This window comes from Gobio gobio (assembly GCF_949357685.1).
Source record: "Gobio gobio genome assembly, chromosome: 11".
In the NCBI taxonomy this organism is placed as follows: Eukaryota; Metazoa; Chordata; class Actinopteri; order Cypriniformes; family Gobionidae; genus Gobio; species Gobio gobio.
Genome location: NC_137104.1, coordinates 43,894,730 through 43,918,121, shown reverse-complemented (window position 1 = coordinate 43,918,121; position 23,392 = coordinate 43,894,730). Strand labels below are relative to the sequence as shown.

At 41.3% G+C, this 23,392-nt stretch overlaps 1 protein-coding gene across 2 annotated transcripts in view; it reads right to left on the bottom strand.

Annotated features, from left to right (window-relative positions):
- The window catches only part of cica (capicua transcriptional repressor a), a 37,621-nt gene that overhangs the window by 8,267 nt on the left and 5,962 nt on the right, over nt 1–23,392 (bottom strand). For both annotated transcript variants that reach the window (XM_079830235.1, XM_079830234.1), the window contains exons 2-16: nt 18,797–22,487; nt 16,315–16,446; nt 16,054–16,207; nt 13,183–13,282; nt 12,701–12,883; nt 11,742–11,874; nt 11,341–11,628; nt 10,668–10,765; nt 7,295–8,156; nt 5,907–6,046; nt 5,649–5,809; nt 2,365–2,552; nt 1,877–2,281; nt 1,252–1,427; nt 1,007–1,131 (exon numbers count right to left, since the gene is read on the bottom strand). In XM_079830235.1, the coding sequence (XP_079686361.1) occupies nt 1,007–1,131; nt 1,252–1,427; nt 1,877–2,281; nt 2,365–2,552; nt 5,649–5,809; nt 5,907–6,046; nt 7,295–8,156; nt 10,668–10,765; nt 11,341–11,628; nt 11,742–11,874; nt 12,701–12,883; nt 13,183–13,282; nt 16,054–16,207; nt 16,315–16,446; nt 18,797–22,322 (6,671 nt within the window). In that variant the 5' untranslated portion in view covers nt 22,323–22,487. The remainder of the gene's footprint in view (nt 1–1,006; nt 1,132–1,251; nt 1,428–1,876; nt 2,282–2,364; nt 2,553–5,648; nt 5,810–5,906; nt 6,047–7,294; nt 8,157–10,667; nt 10,766–11,340; nt 11,629–11,741; nt 11,875–12,700; nt 12,884–13,182; nt 13,283–16,053; nt 16,208–16,314; nt 16,447–18,796; nt 22,488–23,392) is intronic.

The following is a 23,392-nucleotide window of genomic DNA, read 5'->3' as shown; positions in this document are numbered from 1 at the left end:
GCTTTGGCCGTGACTCTGGAAGACTTGGAGTTAAGCTTTTCTTAGAGAAAAGAACAGAACGGCACTGAAGTCATTCTTAAAAAAGGAAGATGTGTTCGGATTTCTGACGACCGGATACGGTGAAAGTTTAATCTATCAACTAGCTCTGCTTCACCCTCTTCGTTGCTCTGGTTGGTTGTAGCGCTATCCTATTGCGTGCAGAGGGGATTTGAAAGACAACTGTTTATCCCGCCCCTCGGATTGAGCCCTGCCAATGGTGAGTTCCCAGACCCAACATCTTGATGTGGGTCAGGCTAGTGGGTCTATTCTTTCTTTTGATATAGTGCATGTTCAGATATTCATACAACAAAATATTCTATGTGTCATTAGTTTTTTGTGAAAATGATCAAAAACCCTGGCAGTGGCTGGCTTTTTAAAACGCTGGCGGAGAAAGAGTTAAAAGGAATGGGAGATGATTGGTTTATTGCACGTTACACCCAAAACACACCCATGACTCATCCACTAGCAAAAGTGGATTCGGACATGCCCTAAGTGCACCTGCGCCATGCGCTTCAGACTATGCCCTCAAATCATTAAAATATGTCACTGGCTTCGACCAGTGTTGTAATTGTTACGTAAATTAAAACTAATTGAAAGTTTAAAAAAAAACTAAAATGAAATAAAACATACTTAATTGATTAAAAACTTTAAGAAAAAAAACTACATTTTTATTTTATTTTACTTAATTCGAATTTTGCCTAGGCAAGTAACTGAAATAAAATAATAAAATAAGTTTAAGTCAAAGTACTAAAACTCAAATAAAAACAAATTAAAGCTAAATAGAAATATGAAAAATATTACTAAAGCACATAACAAAATGACTAAAACTACAAAAAAACTGAAAATATAAACATAAAAGTTATATAAAAAGTATAAAAAAAATATTCATAAATACTATAATAGTATATAAATAATAAAATAACACTGCTAGTCTAGTCAACGTGTAATCTAGGGCAATGCCACTCACTTATCACCAACATCAGTAGTGCTTTTCAGTGGAGGTGGGCGGAACTTGGTCTTTTTAGCTGAAGGAGTGTCAGTGTGCAAAGGGGGTGGCGGGGGGTCCAAAATAGAAGATTCCCTGCGCCCTGACTGAAAGAAAAAAAACATTTGATTAATGGAGAACAAGTGGACTGTAACTTACACAATGAAGTTTTATATGAGAACTGTTTGAATTTAGCTGGATTGTACAGCTGAAAAAAAGCATCTTACTTCTCGACTCTGTTCGTCTTTGTTGTTGGTCTCAGCTTGAGTCTCTGTCTCCCCTTCCATCGCTCTTGCCGTTTCAACTCTCTCCGTTTGAGACAGGCCCCCTCCCATATCTCTCGCATACTCTCGCTCCATTTTGCTCCCTTTCTTTCCATCTTCCTTCCCTTCGCAATGATGACCTGTAGAACATTTTGAATGTGACTTTTGAGGGACTGCAAGCCCATTCTGTATGTGACAAATGATTGATCAATATTTAATAACAACTGCTGTTAAAGACGCTGAAATGTATACTTTTTGAAGCATCTTTTGAAGTAGCGATGGATGGTATAACCAAAAGCTTATATTATGGTTACAGTATAAAATAGTTTTTTTTCCCCAAAAGTCACTTTTGATCAATTTAATCCACCCTTGCTGAATAAAAGTATTATTAAAGTACATAAAAGTATTCAAAGCATTATTTATTAGAAAATTTGTCTTTATCACAATATAGTTGTTTTTGCTGGAAATTAATAACCACACAGTATTTTTAATCTACTAAAGTAATTTAATTTAAATTTAATGTACTAAATTTAGTAGTACATTTAACGTTTTACTACTTTACAACTTAAGTTTGTGAGGTTACTTTTACCTTTATGTTTGTGTGATGTACAGCTGGCTTGCACCGATTCCTCCAAACCACTAGGTGGCGTCTGATGTCCATCCTTTGACACTACCAGGTCTCTCTGTTTCTCCATCTCTTTCCTGGATTCTGATCCTCTCTGGTTTTCCATTTGCATGTTTACCTGAGACTGCAGCTGCCCATCTGCCTGCATGTGTGGTTGCGCAGCCACTGCTGAGGAGGTCTTCGCTTGAGGCGTTGAGGATGATGCCGGAACTGATGTGGAACTCGGTGTGCTTGGTGGCACGGCTGTCACTGACACAACTCCTCCGGCTAAGCTGACACTGGGGTAAATGGCGGTCACAAGTTGACGGGTGGCTGTCGAGGCTTGTGCAGGTTGTGACAATCCGGATGGAGCCAGGAGGGGTGGCTGACCTGTGGTAGAAATGTTATAATGTTTGTCATACAGTCTTAAACATGTGTTGGTGATTTAAACAACAGTGAGATATTATACTCACTTGCAACAATAGGCTGAACCATGGCCTGACCAGCTGGGCCAATTGCAGTAAAGCCAAGGGTCGTCACTGGAGATTGCAAAAAAGATGGACCCGCAGGTGACGGGGACTGCTGGGTGGAAGAGACTGCAGGTGTAGAACCTAATGGCAAAGGAGCTGCAACTCCAGGAGTGGACTGGACATATGTGATCCTGAACAACAAAAGCACAGCAGAAAGTTAGGCTTGATTCACAGTGATTTTCCCAAGTAAGGGATGTACCTGGATTTTTTTTAACAATCATGTCAAAGGAGCAAACTCCTTACCCTAACCACCCCTCAAGTCAGAGGATGAATGACTGAAAAATGTAATAAAAACTAATCATTTTGTCTCTGTTTCTAAGTTTAGTTTTGGACACCGTTTTTATGTTTTGACAAAAAAAGTGTAAATGTAGTCCATTATTTCTTCATGTCATATTGAAAAATGTTCAAGTTCATTTTGCTCAGACTGAACTGGCACATAATTTTAGTAAATGGAAATAACAAATTGTAAGGGACATGATTAAACATTCATTTAAAGCACGCGCACACACACTGACACATACATATACATATAATATATATATATATATATATATATATATATATATATATATATATATATATATATATATATATATACACTCACGTAAAGGATTATTAGGAACACCTGTTCAATTTCTCAATGCAATTATCTAATCAACCAATCACATGGCAGTTCTTCAATGCATTTAGGGGTGTGGTCCTGGTCAAGACAATCTCCAGAACTCCAAACTGAATGTCAGAATGGGAAAGAAAGGTGATTTAAGCTATTTTGAGCGTGGCATGGTTGTTGGTGCCAGACGGGCCGGTCTGAGTATTTCACAATCTGCTCAGTTACTGAAGACTGGAAAAATGTTGCCTGGTCTGATGAGTCTCGATTTCTGTTGAGACATTCAGATGGTAGAGTCAGAATTTGGCATAAACAAAATGAGAACATGGATCCATCATGCCTTGTTCCCACTGTGCAGGCTGGTGGTGGTGGTGTAATGGTGTGGGGGATGTTTTCTTGGCACACTTTAGGCCCCTTAGTGCCAATTGGGCATCATTTGAATGCCACGGCCTACCTGAGCATTGTTTCTGACCGTGGCCATCCCTTTATGACCACCATGTACCCCTCCTCTGACGGCTACTTCCAGCAGGATAATGCACCATGTCACAAAGCTCGAATCATTTCAAATTGGTTTCTTGAACATGACAATGAGTTCACTGTACTAAAATGGCCCCCACAGTCACCAGATCTCAACCCAATAGAGCATCTTTGGGATGTGGTGGAACGGGAGCTTCATGCCCTGGATGTGCATCCCACAAATCTCCATCAACTGCAAGATGCTATCCTATCAATATGGGCAGACATTTCTAAAGAATGCTTTCAGCACCTTGTTGAATCAATGCCACGTAGAATTAAGGCAGTTCTGAAGGCGAAAGGGGGTCAAACACAGTATTAGTATGGTGATCCTAATAATCCTTTAGGTGAGTGTATATTATATATATATATATATATAGTTTTGGGACGCCTGCCTTTACATGCACATGACCTTTAATGACATCTCATTCTTAATTTGTATGTAGGGTTTAATATGGAGTTGGCCCACCTTTTGCAACTATAACAGCTTCAACTCTTCTGGGAAGGCTTTCCACAAGGTTTAGGAGTGTGTTTATGGGAATTTTTGACCATTCTTCTAGAAGTGCATTTGTTAGGTCAGGCACTGATGTTGGACCAGAAGGCTTGGCTTGCAATCTCCGCTTTAATTCATCCCAAAGGTGTTCTATCAGGTTGAGGCCAGTCAAGTTCCTCCACACCAAACTCGCTCATCCATATCTTTATGGACCTTGCTTTGTGCACTGGTGCGAAGTCACATTGGAACAGGAAGGGGCAATCCCCAAACTGTTCCCACAAAATTGGGAGCATGAAATTGTCCAAAATGTCTTGGTACTGAAGCATTAAGAGTTCCTTTCACTGGAACTAAGGGGCAAGCCCAACCCCTGAAAAACAACCCCCACACCATAATCCACCCTCCACCAAACTGTACACTTGGCACAATACAGTCAGGCAAGTACCGTTCTCCTGGCAACCACCAAAGCCAGACTCGTCCATCGGATTGCCAGACAGAGAAGCTTGATTGGTCACTCCAGAGAACACGTCTCCACTGCTCTAGAGTCCAGTGGCGGTATGCTTTACACCACTGCATCTGACGCTTAGCATTGCACTTGGTGATGTAAGGCTTGGATGCAGCTGCTTGGCCATGGAAACACTGTTCTTGAGCTAATCTGAGGGCCACACAAAGTTTTGAGGTCTGTAGCTACTGACTCTGCAGAAAGTGTGTTTCTGTTGTTCCTAATTGCTTCCACTTTGTTATAATACCACTAACAGTTGACCGTGGAATATTTAGTAGTGAGAAAATTTCATGAATGGACTTATTGCACAGGTGGCAACCTATCACGGTACCACGCTTGAATTTACTGAGCTCCTGAGAGCGACCCATTCTTTCACAAATGTTTGTAGAAGCAGTCTGGTGGGTTGGAGGGTGTCCCAATACTTTTGGCAATATAATGTGTGTGTGTGTGTGTGTGTGTGTGTGTGTGTGTGTGTGTGTGTGTGTGTGTGTGTGTGTGTGTGTGTGTGTGTGTGTGTGTGTGTGTGTGTGTGTGTGTGTGTGTGTGTGTGTGTGTGTGTGTGTGTGTGTGTGTGTGTGTGTGTGTGTGTGTGTGTGTATCTATTTATTTTATTATTATTATTATTTCTTCTTTACTTTATTTATATAGCGCTTTATACAATACAGATTGTTTCAAAGCAGCTTTAGTAAAGTAATACAATATATATATTTATATATATATACATTTTATAAAGTATACATTTAATAAATTGCATTGTTAAATCTTGCAGTGTTATGCCCACATGCATTTTTTTAGAAGTATGCTTTCATTAAAATCCTTTGTTTATTGTCACAATTATACATCTTTTTTTTTCTTATCTTCATTACCACTACCGAAAGTAAAACTTTTGTCAACTAACATATTTGCCAGTAATTTTGGTATTGTTTGGTGCCCCTTAACCCCAGCTCAAAGCCTACCCTTTCTGAAACTTTATAGGATGTTGTCCCAGGACCAACAAGGATGTTGATCCAGAAACATGTCCTATTTGGCACAGCCAGTAGAAGGTTAGGTTAGGTTATGTTTCAATGCTCAGATGTCTGGCAGCAGTTTTAAAGAGACAGTGGGCGGTAGAGTACCTTGTAGGTGGTGGCGTCAAGAGCACCGTCTGAGGAGGGGTGGGCCCAGTGGCCATGACAGTCGCGGTTGGCATAGAGACAGGAAATGAGCTGCCGGTATGCACTGATCCACCAGGATGCACATTTGTTTGGACCACAGGCATTGGTGCAATTTGAATGATCTGAAAAGCAAAGAAACGCATGAGTCTGACACATCTATTGTTAACACAATAAATATTTCTTGTTCATGTAGCAGGGTAGTAACTCAAGTCAATCTACCTTACTTCCTGGTTGAGCCCCATTTTGAACAGGAAGGGGTGGGCCCACCAGGGAAATTGGCTGCGGAGGTGTAGATCCTGTTCCGACAGTTGCCATGGGAACAAGCATCTTGCTCTGCAAGACTGGGGACTGCGCTTGAACTGTGCAGAGAGATGAAAAGGACTGATATAGTAGAGACCGAGAATAGATTTGATGAAGTGCCTAATTTCCCAAACACTGTGTGCATATTTCTGATCCCTGTAAGCTTGAGAAACCTCATTAAATCTGCTCAAAATCACGAATAAAAACATTCTAAAGCTCACTTTGACTTGGATGTGGACACATCAAATAATTTACAGGGTTCCCACATGTTTTGAAATGACATCTTCATGAATGAGTCATTCAACTGTTTTATCGAAAAGAACCAATTTATTCACACGTCAAATATTGGGCTTGGTTTACACAAAAAGCAATATCTAGTCCAGTGATTCAAAACCAGAGGTTTTGTTTTGTTAAACCTTTAAAGCAGAAACGTAAAAATATTAGGGTTGTCAAAAGGTAAAAAAATTACTCTCTCTCTTTTTTTTAAATTAACCTAATTATATTTTGTCAGTTATGGAAATTAAGTATAATACAAGCTAAAAGGAATTAATTCCAGGTTGGATGTCAAAACGACTGTGGATATATACTACCATTCTAATATTTCGGGACAGTTACTTTTTTTTTTAAAGAAACAAATACTTTTATTCAGCAAGGATGCTTTAAATTGACCAAAAATGACCGTAAAAGACATTTGTAATGTTATCAAATATTTCTATTTCAAATAAATACTGGTCTTTTGAACTTTCTATTCATCATATAATCCTTAAAAAATGTTTCCACAAAAAAATAAGCAGCACAACTGTTTTTAACATTGATAATAATACGAAATGTTTCTCAAATCAGCATATTAGAATGATTTCTGAAGGATCATGTGATACTGAAGTCTGGAGTAATGATGCTGAAAATTCAGCTTTGTATCACAGGAATAAATTACATTTTAAAAGATATTCGAATAGAAAACAATGATTTAAAATTTTAATAATATTTCAGAATATTTATTTCAGAATATCATTATATTCTGATCAAATAAATGCATCCTTGGTGAGCATATAAAAGGCTTCTTTCAAAAACATTAACAAATCTTGCTGACCCCAAATGTTTGAATAGCAGTGTACACTAAATTAAGCCAAAATATATTTTCTAAACACAGCAAAATTAGGTGACCAGTTTGCATGAATTTTAAGATTTTATTAATTTTCATGAATTTTCTTGTGAAAATTCCCAAACTGTGGGAACCCTGAATTTAACTTAAATCGCACTAGATGTGTCCGAGTTCACCACAACAATTTAACTGCCTCAAATCTTACCTCCACCTCCTGGGCTGACTCCTCCCACTGCTGGGACTGAAGCATATCTTATTCCTTGCCCCGTCCCCGAATGTACACCATTGGCCAGGGTCACATGGGTGGGTGCAGCACTGGGCAAGGTAATGACGTTGGAGGTCTGCTGGGAGGAGGGACTATTGGGATTGGCAGTTGCAGGTAGAGTTGGAAGTATGTACTGCACCTGTGTTACAGGTTTCCCGCCACTAGGGGGCGTAATAGAGGCAGTGGGGAGGAACTGGTGATGAAGTAGGGGAAGGGGTACTGCATTGTTACTAGGGGCTCCGTTGCATGGAGTAGGATGGGGTGGGGTGATGAGCTGAACGGTGGGTTGGTTTGGGAAGGCTCCTCCCAAAACTAGGCCAGTAACTAAGTTTCCTTGCCCATTAGGTTTGGGAGAAGAGGAGGAAAAGTACCCACCTCCTCCTGCTCCACCAGCACCTATCAGTAGCTTGGGCTTCCCGTCTGGAGGAAGGGTCCCAACAGCCACACCCCCATCAACTGGCTTGCTGGCGATGGGGATAGGGGTGCTAGTGATGGGTCGAACAACATTGGTCACTATGGTGGGGGCCATCCTGACAGTGCCATGTGAATAGTACGTCCCCGTATCATGCAGCAAAGTGGTATTCATACTAGTAACGGAGGCTGAATTAACATGGAACGGAACCTGCCCTCTTCCACCTCCTCCTTTCCCTTCTTTGGGCACCCCATTATTCAGCTCTGCACCACCCATCCCTCTCTTTTTCTTCTTCTCCAGGTTCTCATCATGCCCTTCTTCATCTTTGTTGCCAGTTGTGCCAGCCAGAGAGAACGCCAAAGAGGAATGGACTACTGGTTGGAAGGTGCGCTGAAAGGAGAAGATCATTTGTGATTATTTCATTCACATTCTGATTAAAAATGAGGTTGGTGCTGGATTTGACGTTGATGACATTGTGCGTTACTATTACTGTGCAACTGTACAAGATTCTGACAATTCAAATATAAGGAATAGAGAATAAGAGGATTTTAAGTGACCACTTCAACTTCCTACACAAAGTTAGGTTACACTTTCTCTCAAGGTGACGTAGTTACATTGTACTTACTCAAATAAGCACTGAGTAGCCTAATATTAATTAACTACATGTACTTACTATAGAGTTATGGTTAGGGTTAGTTACTAGTACTTATGCATAATTTACTGTTATTGCTATAGTAAGTTAATGTAATAACGTGTAACTTTGTCACCTTAAAATAACGTGTTACCCAAAACTAATGTATTGCTTCAGAGGACTTGGAATTTACATTGACCACATTTATGTATTTGGCAGACGCTTTTATGCAAAGCAACTTGCATTCCAATCTATATATTTTTTTTTTTTCAATTCGTTCCCTTGGAATTTCACCAAAGACCTTAGGTCAGGGGTTTTTAAACTGGGGTCCGGGGGTCCTCAAGAAGGTTCTAAGGGGTCCCCAGAAAATTTCAGGGAATAAAAAGACACAGCAAAAATGGTTAAAATCTACTGAAGATTATAACTGAATTTAAGAATTGTATATGTTTGCTTAGTTTTTCTCACTATAGTCCCCTTTATCTCGCTCACTGGGGTTGTAAGACAGTGTTCTTAACGCAGTATGGTGAATTCAGGGTGATTGGGACACTTTTTGCCATTGAGATGACTTGGAAAAGGTGTCCTAATCAACCTGAATTTACCCTACGTGAGCTGATTACTAACCCTAACATTTATTGTGAAAGTTGCTTATACAAATCATTTTTAATTGAAAATATTCTTCTTCAGGTTTTTACATCCAACGTTAAGTATAGCCAATTTATGTTTGGAAACAATATGTTGTATTACTATTTATCTAACAGTTTAAATGTTTTTTTCATACAAAAAAATACGTGACCCTGGAGCACAAAACCAGTCCTGCGTCTCACGGGTATATTTGTGGAAATAGCCAACAATCCATTGTATAGGTCAAAATTATACATTTTTCTTTTATGCCAAAAATCATTAGGATAGTAAAGATGTTCCATGAAGATATATGTATAAATCTTTATTTTAAAAAAATTTTACCCTCATATAGAAGGATTTTAGGAAGGGGGTCCCTCATAAAAGGTTTATCATATTTGGGGGTTCTTGGCATCATAAAGTTTGAGAACCCCTGCCTTAGGTCATGCTTTACTGTTTTAGCTCTAGAAAGCCTCGATGTGGAATATTGTGCAAGTCATATGGACTACTTTTAATGTGCTTATTATCCTTTTTGGAGCATAAAATGTGATCACTACATATTGTGGTATGGAAAAGCTGCATTAGTTCACCCAAAAATGAAAATTAGCCCATGATTTACTCACCCTCACGCCATCCTAGGTGTATATGACATTCTTCTTTCAGACGAACACAATCAGAGTTATATTAAAACATGTCCTGGCTCTTCCAAGCTTTATAATGGCAGTGAATGTTGCTTTTTTTTTGCCTCTTGCAGTTCAAAATGCTTACGCTACATCTGACGACATTGCACACCAGTTACGCTCGTCAGACATAGCGTAAGCATTTTAAACTTAGAGAGGCGTTACGCTTTTTCCGTAAGTTGAATACACAAGACGGTGTGCCGGAAGTTAGAATTTTGACTTTACACAGTTTTAAATATGGATATTTTCCTCACAAAAACGCAAAATTAAAAATATAAAAACTATAACAGTATCTCATCGACAACAAAATAACACTGGTTTGGAAGGACATGAGGATGAGTAAATAATCTTTTTTTTATTTTTGGGGTGAACTATCCCTTTAAGGCAAACAATTTGGTCAGTGAACCATGTAAGAGAAGGAACGACATCTGCTGCCTTGTGGATATAGCCATTGGCGTGGAAAACCTCAAGAGTAGCTAAACCCTGAAGAAATATTACTTACTTGCCAGACAAACAAATACACAGATGCTGAAAAAGTCTGGTTTTATAAATAATTCAATAAGAGCAAATATCATTCCTGTTGCTATGGTAATGAGGCTTGTCTAATTTAAAGCATATTCCTTAACAAGCCATCCATAGTCCTTTCACCAATGAAAGGACAACATATGTTGTTGTACACACAGCATATAACAGGTGGATGAGGTTAGTAGGCGAATAACAGTGACATTTTTCAAACATCAAGATTTTAGCTCATAACTTACACAAATGTATAATGGGAAAGTGTATTTTTAATCAGATTTCCAAAGTAATTTTTAAAGAATAAACATTGCATATAGTACAGAATGTGTATTCATTTCAAAATGTCAAAAGCTGCATGTATAACAACTAAATAGAAAAAAATGTTTGTTCAACTATAACCGAGACACCGCGGGATTGTTATGCCAACTACCCATGTGATGTATTAAGTGTTACCTTGCTGTCAGCCTCATCCGCATGGTCGTTTTCGTCATCGCTGTCTGTCACTCTCTCTTTACACTTCAGGTCAATGGAGCCGTCTGCAAACGAGTCTTCTGTGAAGGAATCACACGTTAGCTGTGAGACCAGGGCTTGCAAATCTCACACTAATGGGACTGAGAGAGCTGAGCAGTGAGGAGATTTTGCCTTTCCAAAATCAATTCATGATGTTCAGTTGGTGGTGGTGGTGGTGGTGCATCAGAGAGCACAGAGCTCGTGGGAGACACAGTCTCAAGAATCAGTCAGGACTGACTAATAATGAGACAATGAGAATGGAACACAAACCGCTTGTAACATCAAAACAAAATCGCTGAAAGAATCATTTTCTGATGGTGGGTACGTTCCACATATAACAGCATTATCTACAGATCAGGGGTTTTCAACAGATCCAGACCCCCTAGTATAAAAAGTGACGTTTATGAAATTAATACTCGACATGAAATGCTTGACAGATCATTAGTTCGAAAGTTTTTACTTTTCGGAAGAAACTATTAGTGGTGCTTGCATATGCAAAAGATGCCATAATGGTGCAAGGGAGTTCTGCTAGGACATTGCAGGTGGTTGCTAGGCTGTTCTGGGTTCGTTGCTAGGTATCGTATTGACAAAGATGTATATAATGCATGTACTTTACCTATGACATCATCATCCCCCTCTTCACAGATCACCATATGCTCTTCATCACTGGTCACATCCTCACTCAGCCGATGAGGGTGAGCAGGGGTGCGGGGCTGGAACAGTGCAGCACTATCCAGCTCTGTCTCCTTCTCTCTCCTCTCCAGAGTATGCACAGCGCTCTGGGAAAAGGCGCGAGGCCGTTGAAGCTGCCCACCCATTGATCCAACGTGACCGTCAGATCGAGGGGAAGTCCAGCTGGGACCTGCTCCTTTGTGGTCTGTCCCCTGAGATGTGGAATGGGCCTCTGGGGAGACAAAGAAGGTTAACTCAGTATCAGTTATGTTTCACACTACTATGCTCTCATAGTTTCACAAGACCAACAAACGCCCACGCATATAAACAAACACCCACACAGACCTGTGCTTTCAGACACGCTGCGCTCGCGAGCTTCTTTGGCCCCTGGAGTTCCCCGGCCCTCAGACAGGGACTTCCTCCTGTCCTTGTTACACCATTTCCAATCAGGGTGAGCTCTGAAATGAGCCTCCTTCACCTAAAAGAGAACAAGAGAGATAAAAGTATGAAACTTAAAAGTTGGCTGAATAACACTTGGATCATGCACATAATCTGATTTCTAAATGCACTTTTTTTAAAATCTATGATAATTTAATTTAATACATTTCTCATTACTAAATAGTATTATACAATTATGAAAGAATAATTTTGATTATACTATATATACAAACTACTATATGTGGTCAGTAAAATTGTAATTTTTAACATTTTCAATTAACATTTCTTAAAGCAAACATATTTAGCAAAATAATTTTATTTAGCAAGGATGCATGAAATTAATCAAATGCGATGGTAAAGACTTATCATTGTTAAAAAATCTTCAAAAATTTCAACATTGCACATCAAATCAGCATATAATGATTTTTGAAGGATCATGTGACACTGAAGACTAGAGTAATAATGCTGTAAATTGCCATCACAGGAATAAATTACAGTTTAAAATATATTAAAATAGAAAAAAGTTTGTAAATTGCAATAATATTTCTCAATATTAATGTTTTACTGTATTATTGATCAAACAAATGCAGCCTTGAGCATAAGAAAACAAAAGCGTAATATTATAAAAAAAAACTTTTGAATGGTAGTGCATTTTACATTAAACTGGTCGCCAACTATAGTGCTTTCCAAATATTTGCATCTACAGTACGTAATGTATATGACCGCTGTAAAACTGATATCGGTCTACCACTAATTCAAATGCAAAAACATGTTTTGACTCCACGTTTTAAATGACAAAAAAAACTGTGACGACAGATTGGCATTACATTTTTCTCTTATGCAATATTTCAAGAGTCTGACTGTACCTGGAAGGCAAGATCATGATATTTCTGCTTCTCTTTGGGTCCCAACGCATACCACCACTCGCCCAGTATTTTACTGACAGTGCGGTTGTCCTGGTTGGGGTGCCGCTGATGAACCAGTGCACGGTGCCTCTTACTAAAGATCATAAAAGCGTTCATTGGCCGTCTGATGTGGTCCTTTTCCCTCTTTGTGTAGGTATGAGAGAGACAGAAATAGAGGATAAATTATAAGATAAGTGTACATTTGTATAGCACAGAAGATAATAAGGGAGATTAATGGTTACAAAGATTAATTTTAGCCTGATCCCCTTGACAAGTGTCTGGGGTAATTTTTCTGTCCTCACTAAAAGCAAGGTGATCAAGCTGCCCAGTACTACTCTAAGGGAACCAAGCAACTGACAAAATATCTGTAAGTCCCTATTGTAGCCGACTAGGACAAAAACTCAGAATGAAGACACTAACAGGAATAGGAGACTGTAACTTACCTTCTTGTCAACATCTTTTGGGAGTGCACTGAGAGATTGTGTACGCCTTTTAACTGGGGTGATGGATGGAGCAGAGTCTTGAGCTATACCTGGAAAAAACCTGAAAAACAATAATAATAAAAATTTGATTGAAAAAAGTAACCAAAGATTTAAGAGGAAAAAAACGGTGTTAAAAAAAGAATCAGATTCAACTTTGTCTCAAAATACCTTAATAATTTTTGCTTTTAGGGGTGGCCTTTCTAACTATGTACATTTTTGAATAAATATATATATATAAATATATATATATATATCAGGCATGACATTATGACGTTATGACGTTAAGTGAATAACACTGATTATCTCTTCATCACAGCACCTGTTAGTGGGTGGGATAAGCAAGTGAACATTTTGTTCTCAAAGTTGATGTGTTAAAAGCAGGAAAAATGGGCAAGTGCAAGGATTTGATTGAGTTTGACATGGGCCAAATTGTGATGGTTAGACGACTGGGTCAGAGCATCTCCAAAACTGCAGCTCTTGTGGGGTGTTCCCGGTCTACAGTGGACAGTGGAACAAGGAACAGTGGCGAACCAGCGACAGGGTCATGGGTGGCGAAGGCTCATTGATGCATGTGTGGTCCGATCAAACAGACGAGCCACTGTAGCTCAAATTGCTCAAGTAGTTAATGCTGGTTCTGATAGAAAGGTGTCAGAATACACAGTGCATCACAGTTTGTTGCGTATGGGGCTGCATAGCCGCAGATCAGTCAGGGTGCCCATGCTGACCCCTGTCCACCACCGAAAGTGCCAACAGTGAGCATCAGAACTGGACCACGGAGCAATGGAAGAAGGTGGCCTGGTCGAATGAATTACATTTTCTTTTACATCACGTGGATGGGCGGGTGCGTGTGCGTCGGTTACCTGGGGAACACATGGCACCAGGATGCACTATGGGAAGAAGGCAAGCCGGCGGAGGCAGTGTGATGCTTTGGGCAATGTTCTGCTGGGAAACCTTGGGTCCTGCCATCCATGTGGATGTTACTTTGACAGGTACCACCTACCTAAGCATTGTTGCAGACCATGTACACCCTTTCATGGAAACAGTATTCCCTGGTGGCTGTGGCCTCTTTCAGCAGGATAATGTGTCTGCCACAAAGCAAAAGTGGTTCAGGAATGGTTTAAGGAGCACAACGAGTTTGAGGTGTTGACTTGGCCTCCGAATTCCCCAGATCTCAATCCAATCGAGCATCTGTGGGATGTGCTGAACAAACAGTCTGATCCATGAAGACCCCACCTCGCAACTTACAGAAATAAAAGGGTCTGCTTCTAACATCTTGGTGCCATACCACAGCACACCTTCAGGGGTCTAGTGGAGTCTATGCTTTGATGGGTCAGGGCTGTTTTGGGGGACCAACACAATATTAGTCATAATGTTATGCCTGATCGGTGGGGAGCTGTGGTCAAAAGTGTTGGCAGTGACATAATTTTGTTTTTGGCAAAGTTTGCTGCTTCTGTTGTTGTGTTGTTGATTCACATTGTTTCTAGATAGTTGTGCAGAGTGATCAGAGACATTTTAAATCACAACAAAGCTTCACTGGCCAAACAAAATTAACTTTATTACAAAAACACAATTTTCACTGTTTTTTGGCCCAGCTAACATAATTTCACTAATCACATCATCAGCACATGGGAAAGTGTGAACAAGTACTAGTCAGGTGAATTCACTCTATCATTTTGATTGGATTATAAGAGCAAACCGATTGCTAAAAAAGGAGGGAAGAAGCGCTTCCTATCATTGTGTTAGCAATTGTTGCCTCCAAAGAAAGATGTGCATCAAAATAGCCTCACAGGAAATTGCTGCAAAGAATATTGCACCTAAAGTATCATTTTTCTGGATCAAGAACTTCAATGAGAGAGGTTCAACTACAGTGAAGAAGGCTTCAGGACATCCCAGAGTGTCTAGCAAGCGCCAGGACTGTCTCCTCCTCATGTCACTACCAGTGCAGAGCTTACTCAATATTGGCAGCCGGTGGGTGTGAAGAATAGAAAAACATCAAGGACAGACTGAATTTCTGCAGCAAGTACAAGAATTGGACAGAAGAAGACTGATGCAAAAGTATTTTCTCTGACGAAGGGACATCTGGAAAATCGATTGTCTGGAGAAGAAAAGGTGAACGCTACCATGAGTCCTGTGTCATGACAACAGTGAAGCATCCTGAGAGCATTCATGTGTGGGGTTGCTTTTCATCCAAAGGAGTGGGCTCGCTCACAATTCTGCCCAAAAACATGATCATGAATAAAGAATGGTGGTATCAAAACGTCCTGCAAGACAACTTCTTTCAATCACCCAGGAGGAATTTGGTGATGATCTGTGCATTTTCCAGCATGGTGGAGAACCACGTCACAAGGCAAAAGTGATAATAAAGTGGCATTGAAAGTTACATTGAAATTGTGTAACGCCATCAGTCAGGATTTGGCCCAGAAGCTAACATCCAGCGTGCCAGAGCAAATTGCATAGGTTATGAGGTACACTGTAAATACTGACTCTTTGCATATATTGAATGTTTTTTCCAATAAAAGCCTTTAAAACTTATGAAATGCATATAATCGTTTTCCAGTAAAAAGAGAAAATATTGAAAACATAGAAACATGAAAAAATAATCTACTAATACTGAAGCAGCAAACTTTGCGAAACACCAAATTAGTCACAGCCAATACTTCTGGCTGCGGCTGATAGATGTGGGCAGATTGAGATTACAATATATTTTTTTAATTGGTTTATAATTAAATATATTTTATGGGGAAAAGATTTGATTAGAAAAAAAAAAAGGTATTTTATCTCTCACGACTATTAATACATTGCTCAAGAGACGAAATGCAAACAGATATTTACAGGTCGTCAGCATCACTCTCGGTCTCACTGTCGCCTCCTTCTCTCTCCACGGGTGGGTCTTCAGCAGAAGGAGGGGGGCAAGATGGGGAACCTCTCTCCTGTGCTGGATGGTCAACATGTACTTCAGTAACAAGGGCAACTCCACAGCGAGGTTCTGCAAGTTTCAAAACATCAATGTATATTCTGAATGCGAATTTGTGAATATTCTATGCAGTGTCACACAAGAAAATGATAGTGTTCCATTTGTCTATCAAATGTTACCTTTGCTCTGATTTACAAGTGTTTGTCCATCTGCAGGCTGCGTGGACATTTTTGTTTGGCTGGTCTCCAGAAAAGGAACCAATGAATGCCACGCAAACACTGGCACAGAGCGGGGCTCCACGTTGGTCCAAACTAAATGCAGAAACAGACAAGCCTTTTATATACACACATGATTGTTTTGGAAACCCTACAGCCGCTCTGTTCTCTTAAGAGGGAACTGTTTAAACAGCACCTCTCTGTGTCTGACTGAACTTGAATGAAAGCCATTCATATGCATATGTCTGTATATCAGTGATTGGTGAAAATAAGAAAGTATGTAACATGTCCCAGGCATCTGTCATTCCAGTGAACTGTATATGTCAATGTAAGTACTCATGAGTATCAGGGCGGTCCAATCGCCCTCTAGCCATGCATGTCTGGGCAAGTTCCTGTGTATCATTTCAGACATGCTGCAACTGTCTAAAGGAACACTGACCCTGAAATCACAGGGCATTCTTCACTACACACCCAAACACACCTGCTGCTGACCAGCATACCAAAGTCGCACTGAGCCCCCCTTATTTGTACAGTTTGCCAGTCGAATAGGAAATAGAAAGTGTTTGTTGGTGCCCTCCATCTTGCAAAACTAGAGACACACATGAGAATCTTTTTCAGGAGAAAAGGGCATAGAGAAAGAAATTTGACCGTGATTTTCTTTAGGATTTAGGAAGTTCAAAAGAACAGCATTTATTTGAAATAGAAATGTTTTATTGTCATTTTATTTTAATATTTTATTGTTTATTTTTATGTAACATTATTGTCACTTTTGATCAATTGAATGCATTGATCAAATGCATTGCTGAATAAAAGTATTAAAGGGGTCATGAATTGAGAAATCAAATTTTCTTTGATCTTTTGAGGTCATTGTACTGTATAAATATCAAGTTTCAGAACTCAAAACTTCTTTGTTAGTCCAAAAACAGCTTTTATTGAAACCAAACTCATTTAGGATTTTGTCACATTATTATGCCATAGAGTGACGAAAGACCGTCTCTGCGGAATATCAACGACTACTTCTACATCATTGCCCTTTTAGCCCCGCCCACTGATACGCGCATGTCATGTAGTCGTAAATAGAGAGTCGCAAACACAGGACTACTCCTGCAACAAAATGATAGAGATGCCTCTGAGGAGCCAAGTTGTGGAAAACAGCCTCTGCATTGCCTTCCTTGTGATCCTAACATTCAGTGAGCATGGATGAACTTCACAACAGCAAGACACTATTTGTTTGTTTGCTTCATTTTACTGCAGATTCATTTATAAACAAGACAAGTTCAAAGCAGGCTTTTCAGAGAAAATAAAAGATGATGCAGTGCAGACTATATTGGATCCGACAGCAATGTCGCAACACACAAGTGTGAGTAACAATGAGTGCGTTTACATGCACCCTTATAATGCGAATATAATGGGATTTTGGCACTATTGCGATTAAACTTTACCTCATGTAAACACAATACTTTTAAATCAAACTAATGCGATTAAGCTCATAATCGTAGTAACCATAATCGCATTAAACTATGTGGCATACGCAATAAACAGGCATGTAAACACCTTAATTGTATTAAGAGTTCTGCTCATGTCATGTAAACATGTTACTGTGATTATGACCTTACTCTGATTATTAGAAATAGTCGCATTATTGGTGCACATATAAACGTAATCAATATTTTTAGCTTCAGTGAGTAAGTTCTTGTTTTGTCATCAGTAAGATTTAACAACACGTTTCATTTTATTTAAAACACGACACTGCAAATGACAATATATTCGTTTTTCACTTTATCGAAAAGGATGAACTATGAATAGCCTATAAAAACGACAAGGCGACAAACGATAGTACAATCATTGATAATTCCATTTACATGAAACATCGTAAGTCATCCTTTGTCAATTATAACTAGCAACTCCAAGTACTTACTCATTTTAATATGCAAAACTGTTACCCAATCATAGCAGTGGGCGTTTACTTCCAAGTCTTGAATGCGGCATGCCCATCAAAACGGAGTGTTCGAAAGAGAGGGTCAAAAACAGGATAGAAAATAGCTTATTACTTCTAAATTTTTCGATGTAAAACATTAAGTGGACCTCAGAGATCATTATAAAATAAAAAAAATGCAGTTCATGACCCCTTTAACTTATTTTAAATATATATATATATATATATATATATATATATATATATATATATATATATATATATATATATATATATATATATATATATATATATATATATATATATATATATATATATATATATATTGATTATACCCTAAGCTTTTGAACGGTAATCTACAAATAATAAAAAGTTAGCACTCTCACTTTTTTTATATATTATTTTACATTCCATTACTCTGTGGATGTCTATGGTGATCAATAATAATTAGTAATAATCAATAATAATTAGTGTTCTAATTGGCTTTTATTTTTCTTTTATGACTCTTACCAGTGCCAGGTCGTCCCATGATGATATCTTTACGAGGAGCAGGGTGAGGGGACTCGGCTGGCAGGATGAGGGGCAACAGGGCGGTGGGTGAAGGATGGCAAGCCACAGGCTGTGGGAGAGCACCACCTGCATCTGCATGGCCACCTGATTTTCTCTCTTGCTCTTTACTTCCTGAGCCAGATACTGCCAGAACAGGTCCAGTGGTTGAATTAGAGGTGGACACATTTAAGGCGGAAGAATTTGAATGGGCGGGATGTCCAGGAGCCACAGGTGTCAATGACTGAGAGGAGGTCACCAGGACTAAGGTGGGAGCAGGATTGCGCAGGAGAACAGCTCCGTTGGTGGCGGCGCCATTAATGGGAACAGGAGCCTGGAGACCCAAAGCATGGTGAGGAGGCTGGCTGTGCTCCCTAGAGCGTGAGCTTCCTCTACGGCTCAGGGGACCATCACTGAATTTTGCCAGTGGTACATCTGGGTTACGAACAATGACAGGTGAATCGCGTAGGGGAACGATACGACGTGAGCTGGGATCTTGAGGCAGGGGTGAGGGTGGTGTGGGAGAAACCAGCATAGGGGGTGGAGTGGAGGCAGCAGAGGATGAGGGTCGACTTGTGACGCTCCTCTGTCGAGCAAATGAGAGAGAAGAGGGGGTAGTAGGCTGGCTTTGGGGGGATAGAACCCTGAATGCTGCTGCGTTGAGGCTGAGGCTGGGATCATTGAGTTGGGGATCAGATTTCACATAGTCTGATGCACTGGGCAGCGGGGGTGGTGGGGCATCCAACTTACGTTTACTGGGGCTCATGGGCACAGTAAACGTCAGGTTGGTCTGAAAAGTGGGCACAATGCCAGAGATGTGGCGCTCACGTTCTGTGCTGGGGGTGCCTGGGATCTTTGTGCCACTGAGGTGGCGAGGGCGGCGAGGGGTTAGAGGTGAAGGTGCTGTGATGGGGCTGAAATTAGCTGGGCGGAAGCCAAATAGTGTGGGTGAGGGGGAAGGCGCAGGGGAGAATGGTGACTGATTGGATACGGGTGAGAAAGAGGGCGTGCATGAGCGAGAGCTGCCAAGTGAGACCAGCATATTTGCAGCCTCGCACTCATCAAAGTCAAAGCGGGACAGTTCACGTGGCAGTTCTTGCGGTATGAGAGAGGTCATCACCAGACGTGGTCGAGAATCCCCGCCACGACTGCTTGCTTCACTGCTGTCCCGTGAGTTGTCATCCCAGTCATACTCGCTGCTGGTGCGTCCACCTAAACGAAGGTCAGGTGTGAGAGTGCCCGTGCTACTGGCGCCACTTCTTTCTCGGCCCACCCCACCCCCAGCTTCCATCTCCTTGGTGCGCATGGAGAGATGCCGTGAGCAGTAGCCGCGGCGCTGTGACTCCTTCGAGCAGCCTTCACGTGAACACAGTCTCCGCCACTGCTTGCCGTTGAACTTCTTGCGGATGCCTGTAGGGGTGCATACCACATCGCCCTTCTTGTACTTCTGTTGAGCGGCTGTGAGGGGTGTGCGGGAACGTGATGAAGAGGATGAGGATCCAGAGCCGCCCCCTGATGCACCATGCGAGTTGGAGCTGGGGGTCTTGTCCAGGGAGCCTCGAGAAGAGCTTGGGGGCAATGGAGGAAGCTGGGGCGTGGAGATGACTGCAGCACCTGTGGCGGAATCTAGGCCCAGGAGCATAGTGGGGTGATTTGGGTGAGGAGCAAGGGGCAGATGGGGTGCAATTGGGGTGCTAAGACCTCTCCCGGGGCTGAGGTAGCTTGGTTTAGAAAGAATGTGCCGATGCTGAGAAGAAACCCCAAGAGCTTTGCTACCCATTGCTGCAGTGATGCCGCCATCCCTTAGCTGACTGAAACGGCTGACCTCCATGTCCTCCTCTGGGGTGGATGGATGAAGAGGGTGATGCTTGTGCCTTTCTCGATCTTGTTCCCTTTCTCTCTCTAAGTGCCTATGCAGCTCTCTTTCCTGATCCTTCTCTCTGTGAAGATCATAGTCTCTGTTTGGGGCTACACTGAGTACTGACGTGATGGCAGTGTTAATGGCAGAAGACGAAGAATGGGGTGAGGTGAAAGGTACAGTCACAGGGTGCAACAAACTCTGAACTTTAAAAGCTGTCAGTCGAAAGACCTCCATGTCCTCTCTTTCCTCCCATTCTCGTTCTCTTACCCTCCTACCATCAATCCCTGGCTCTGCTGGCTGAGGTGGCTCTAGGTCCCAAGGTGGAACCAGGAGGCGAAGATTTTGTCGTGATACCCAAACGGCCTGAGCACTGATGGCTCTTCCATCATCCTCTACACCTCTCCTCTCATTTCTCTCATCAGACAGATCCTCTCGTAGCTGGACACGGTATGGGAAAGACACAGCTGGATGTTGATCTACTTGAGTGATTATACCTTCTCTGTACCACTGTTGCGCTGCCTCGCTGCCCTCATCACCTACTCTAAAGGGGACGCAGACTTGTGTGCCTATAGCCACCGGGGCCACTCCAGGAGGTGACGCATCTAGAATGAGGTCAACAGAATCAGTAGCCACTCGAAAAGGGTACTTGCATATGTTTTTTTCTCCATTTAGCTGCACCTCCACACTCCCATGCGCCTCACTAACTCTCCGTACAACGCCAGTGCGAAACACTCCTGACAAACCCCGACCCCGATCATGAGGCCAGCCTTCCCCTAATCTGGGACCCTGTCGGGCCAGAACTCTCTGATTCTTAAGACCTTTGGCAAGGACTCCGGCTAACCCAGATGACAGGCTCTCCTGTGTGGGTGTTGTGCTATGTGCTTGTGGCTTTTGGGAGTTGGAGTGAGAATCACATCCTGAAGCTGTTACATCTAGGTCAGTCGAGTGTTCGCTGGCCGTATCGGTTGAGGAGCAACGCTGTGGGCTGGATATGCTCGTCCCATCCTTCTCTCCACACTCACCAGCAGTTCTACCTGTGGGTCCCATTATGTTGTTGTGTCCATAGCTGTCCACAGCCTGCTGGCTTTGACTGTGTGGGTCTGTGTGTGCAGCAGAGGCAGCTGGGACCTGGTTAGCACCAGTACTGTTGTGAGAGCTGCTGCTGCTTTGTGGGGGTGTGCCGGGAGTGTTGGCGTTGCCATGGTTTCCAGCACAGTGCTCCGAAGTGTACTTCTTCTTGGGCACGCGGGCCTTAAAAGTGGCCGTCTTACGATTAGACGAAGGGCTATTGCTGGCACTAGTCGTGCTACTGTTGCTGTCACTCTGTGTTCCACCAGACTTGGAGCTCCCGGTTGCTTCATCCGTCTTCCCGAAATCCACTGCTATATTGAGGACCCCATCACTGTGGATCCCCTCCTTTTCTGGAGACCCACTTCTTCTCAGAAGCCCTTCCTGTGATGAGTCAGAATTTGAGGATATATGTCTCTTAGGAGAGGTAGGTGAAATTTGGGGCATTTCCTCGGTTTCTGTCTTCTCTTCCTGTGGGCTACTATCCGCCATCCTCTTCTTAACTCCCTTGGCACGAGTGGAGGGGGGCGACCGCCTTTCTTGCTTTTTAAGGGGCTTCATCTTTTTTTGCTCTAAGAGTCTCTAATCCTCCTGATTTCCTGCAAGTCCCAGCCTATCAATATCTTCCACTCTGTTTCCTTCTTGCATCCCGCCCCTTCTCTTTTTCTTCTGTTCTTGTACAAGCCTCTTCCTGTTTGCGCTCTCCTTTCCTTCTTTATTTAAACCCTGTAATGAAACACAGCACATGAGATGGATCAGTTAATTATTCAGAACTACAATCCCCATATAAAGAGTAAGGAGTATAGAATACAGCATAATTTAGTTAGTGCAGGAGATGTTTTTAGTTTAGTGCCTAACCTAACATCATAAGAGTGATATTATATACCATAGCCTTGGATATATCACAACTTAATACTAAAAACTTTGACAAAGACAGAATACAAAGAAAAATGCTTGCCCAGACAAGTCACACACACACTTTGGTTTTTTGGCTGGATCGGAGGAGGCGGGGGAATTCCTTGTTCAGTGGTATTTCTGTGACTCTAAGGCTCTCTCTCTCTCGCTCGCTCGCTCTTTCAAATGACCTTTTACATTCGTTACAAAGGCAATCCACCCCTACAGTCCTCACTTCCTGTCACAGCACTACAACATCTCAATATACAATACCATCCTTACACATTACTACTTACACATTCTTTCCTCCTACCAAAACACCATTTTCTTCACCATCCAAACTTACAGTGTGGATTGTGTTTAAAACCCAATCAAGATATTTTATCAACATTTATGTTTGCATAAATATATTTAGACATTCAGATGGAGCTACAACCCAGTTTAAATACACCCCATATATAACAAATAATCCAGTGTAGTCAAATGAGATTTAATTTAAGCTTTGAATATCTCAAAAACTGCATGCAGGGTTTATGACTATAAAGCATGACTGACTGGTTTTCATTACATTAAGGATCTAATTTATATTATGGTGAAAGGTCAGGACATGAATGACCTCTTTTGATGAACCAATGCATGCTCGAATTGATGAAGATGTAACAGATCATTATAGGTCCGCAGTGCAAAACTGTCCCATTCTTGTGAGCAAACCACAGTAACCACACTGCCATTTGCAC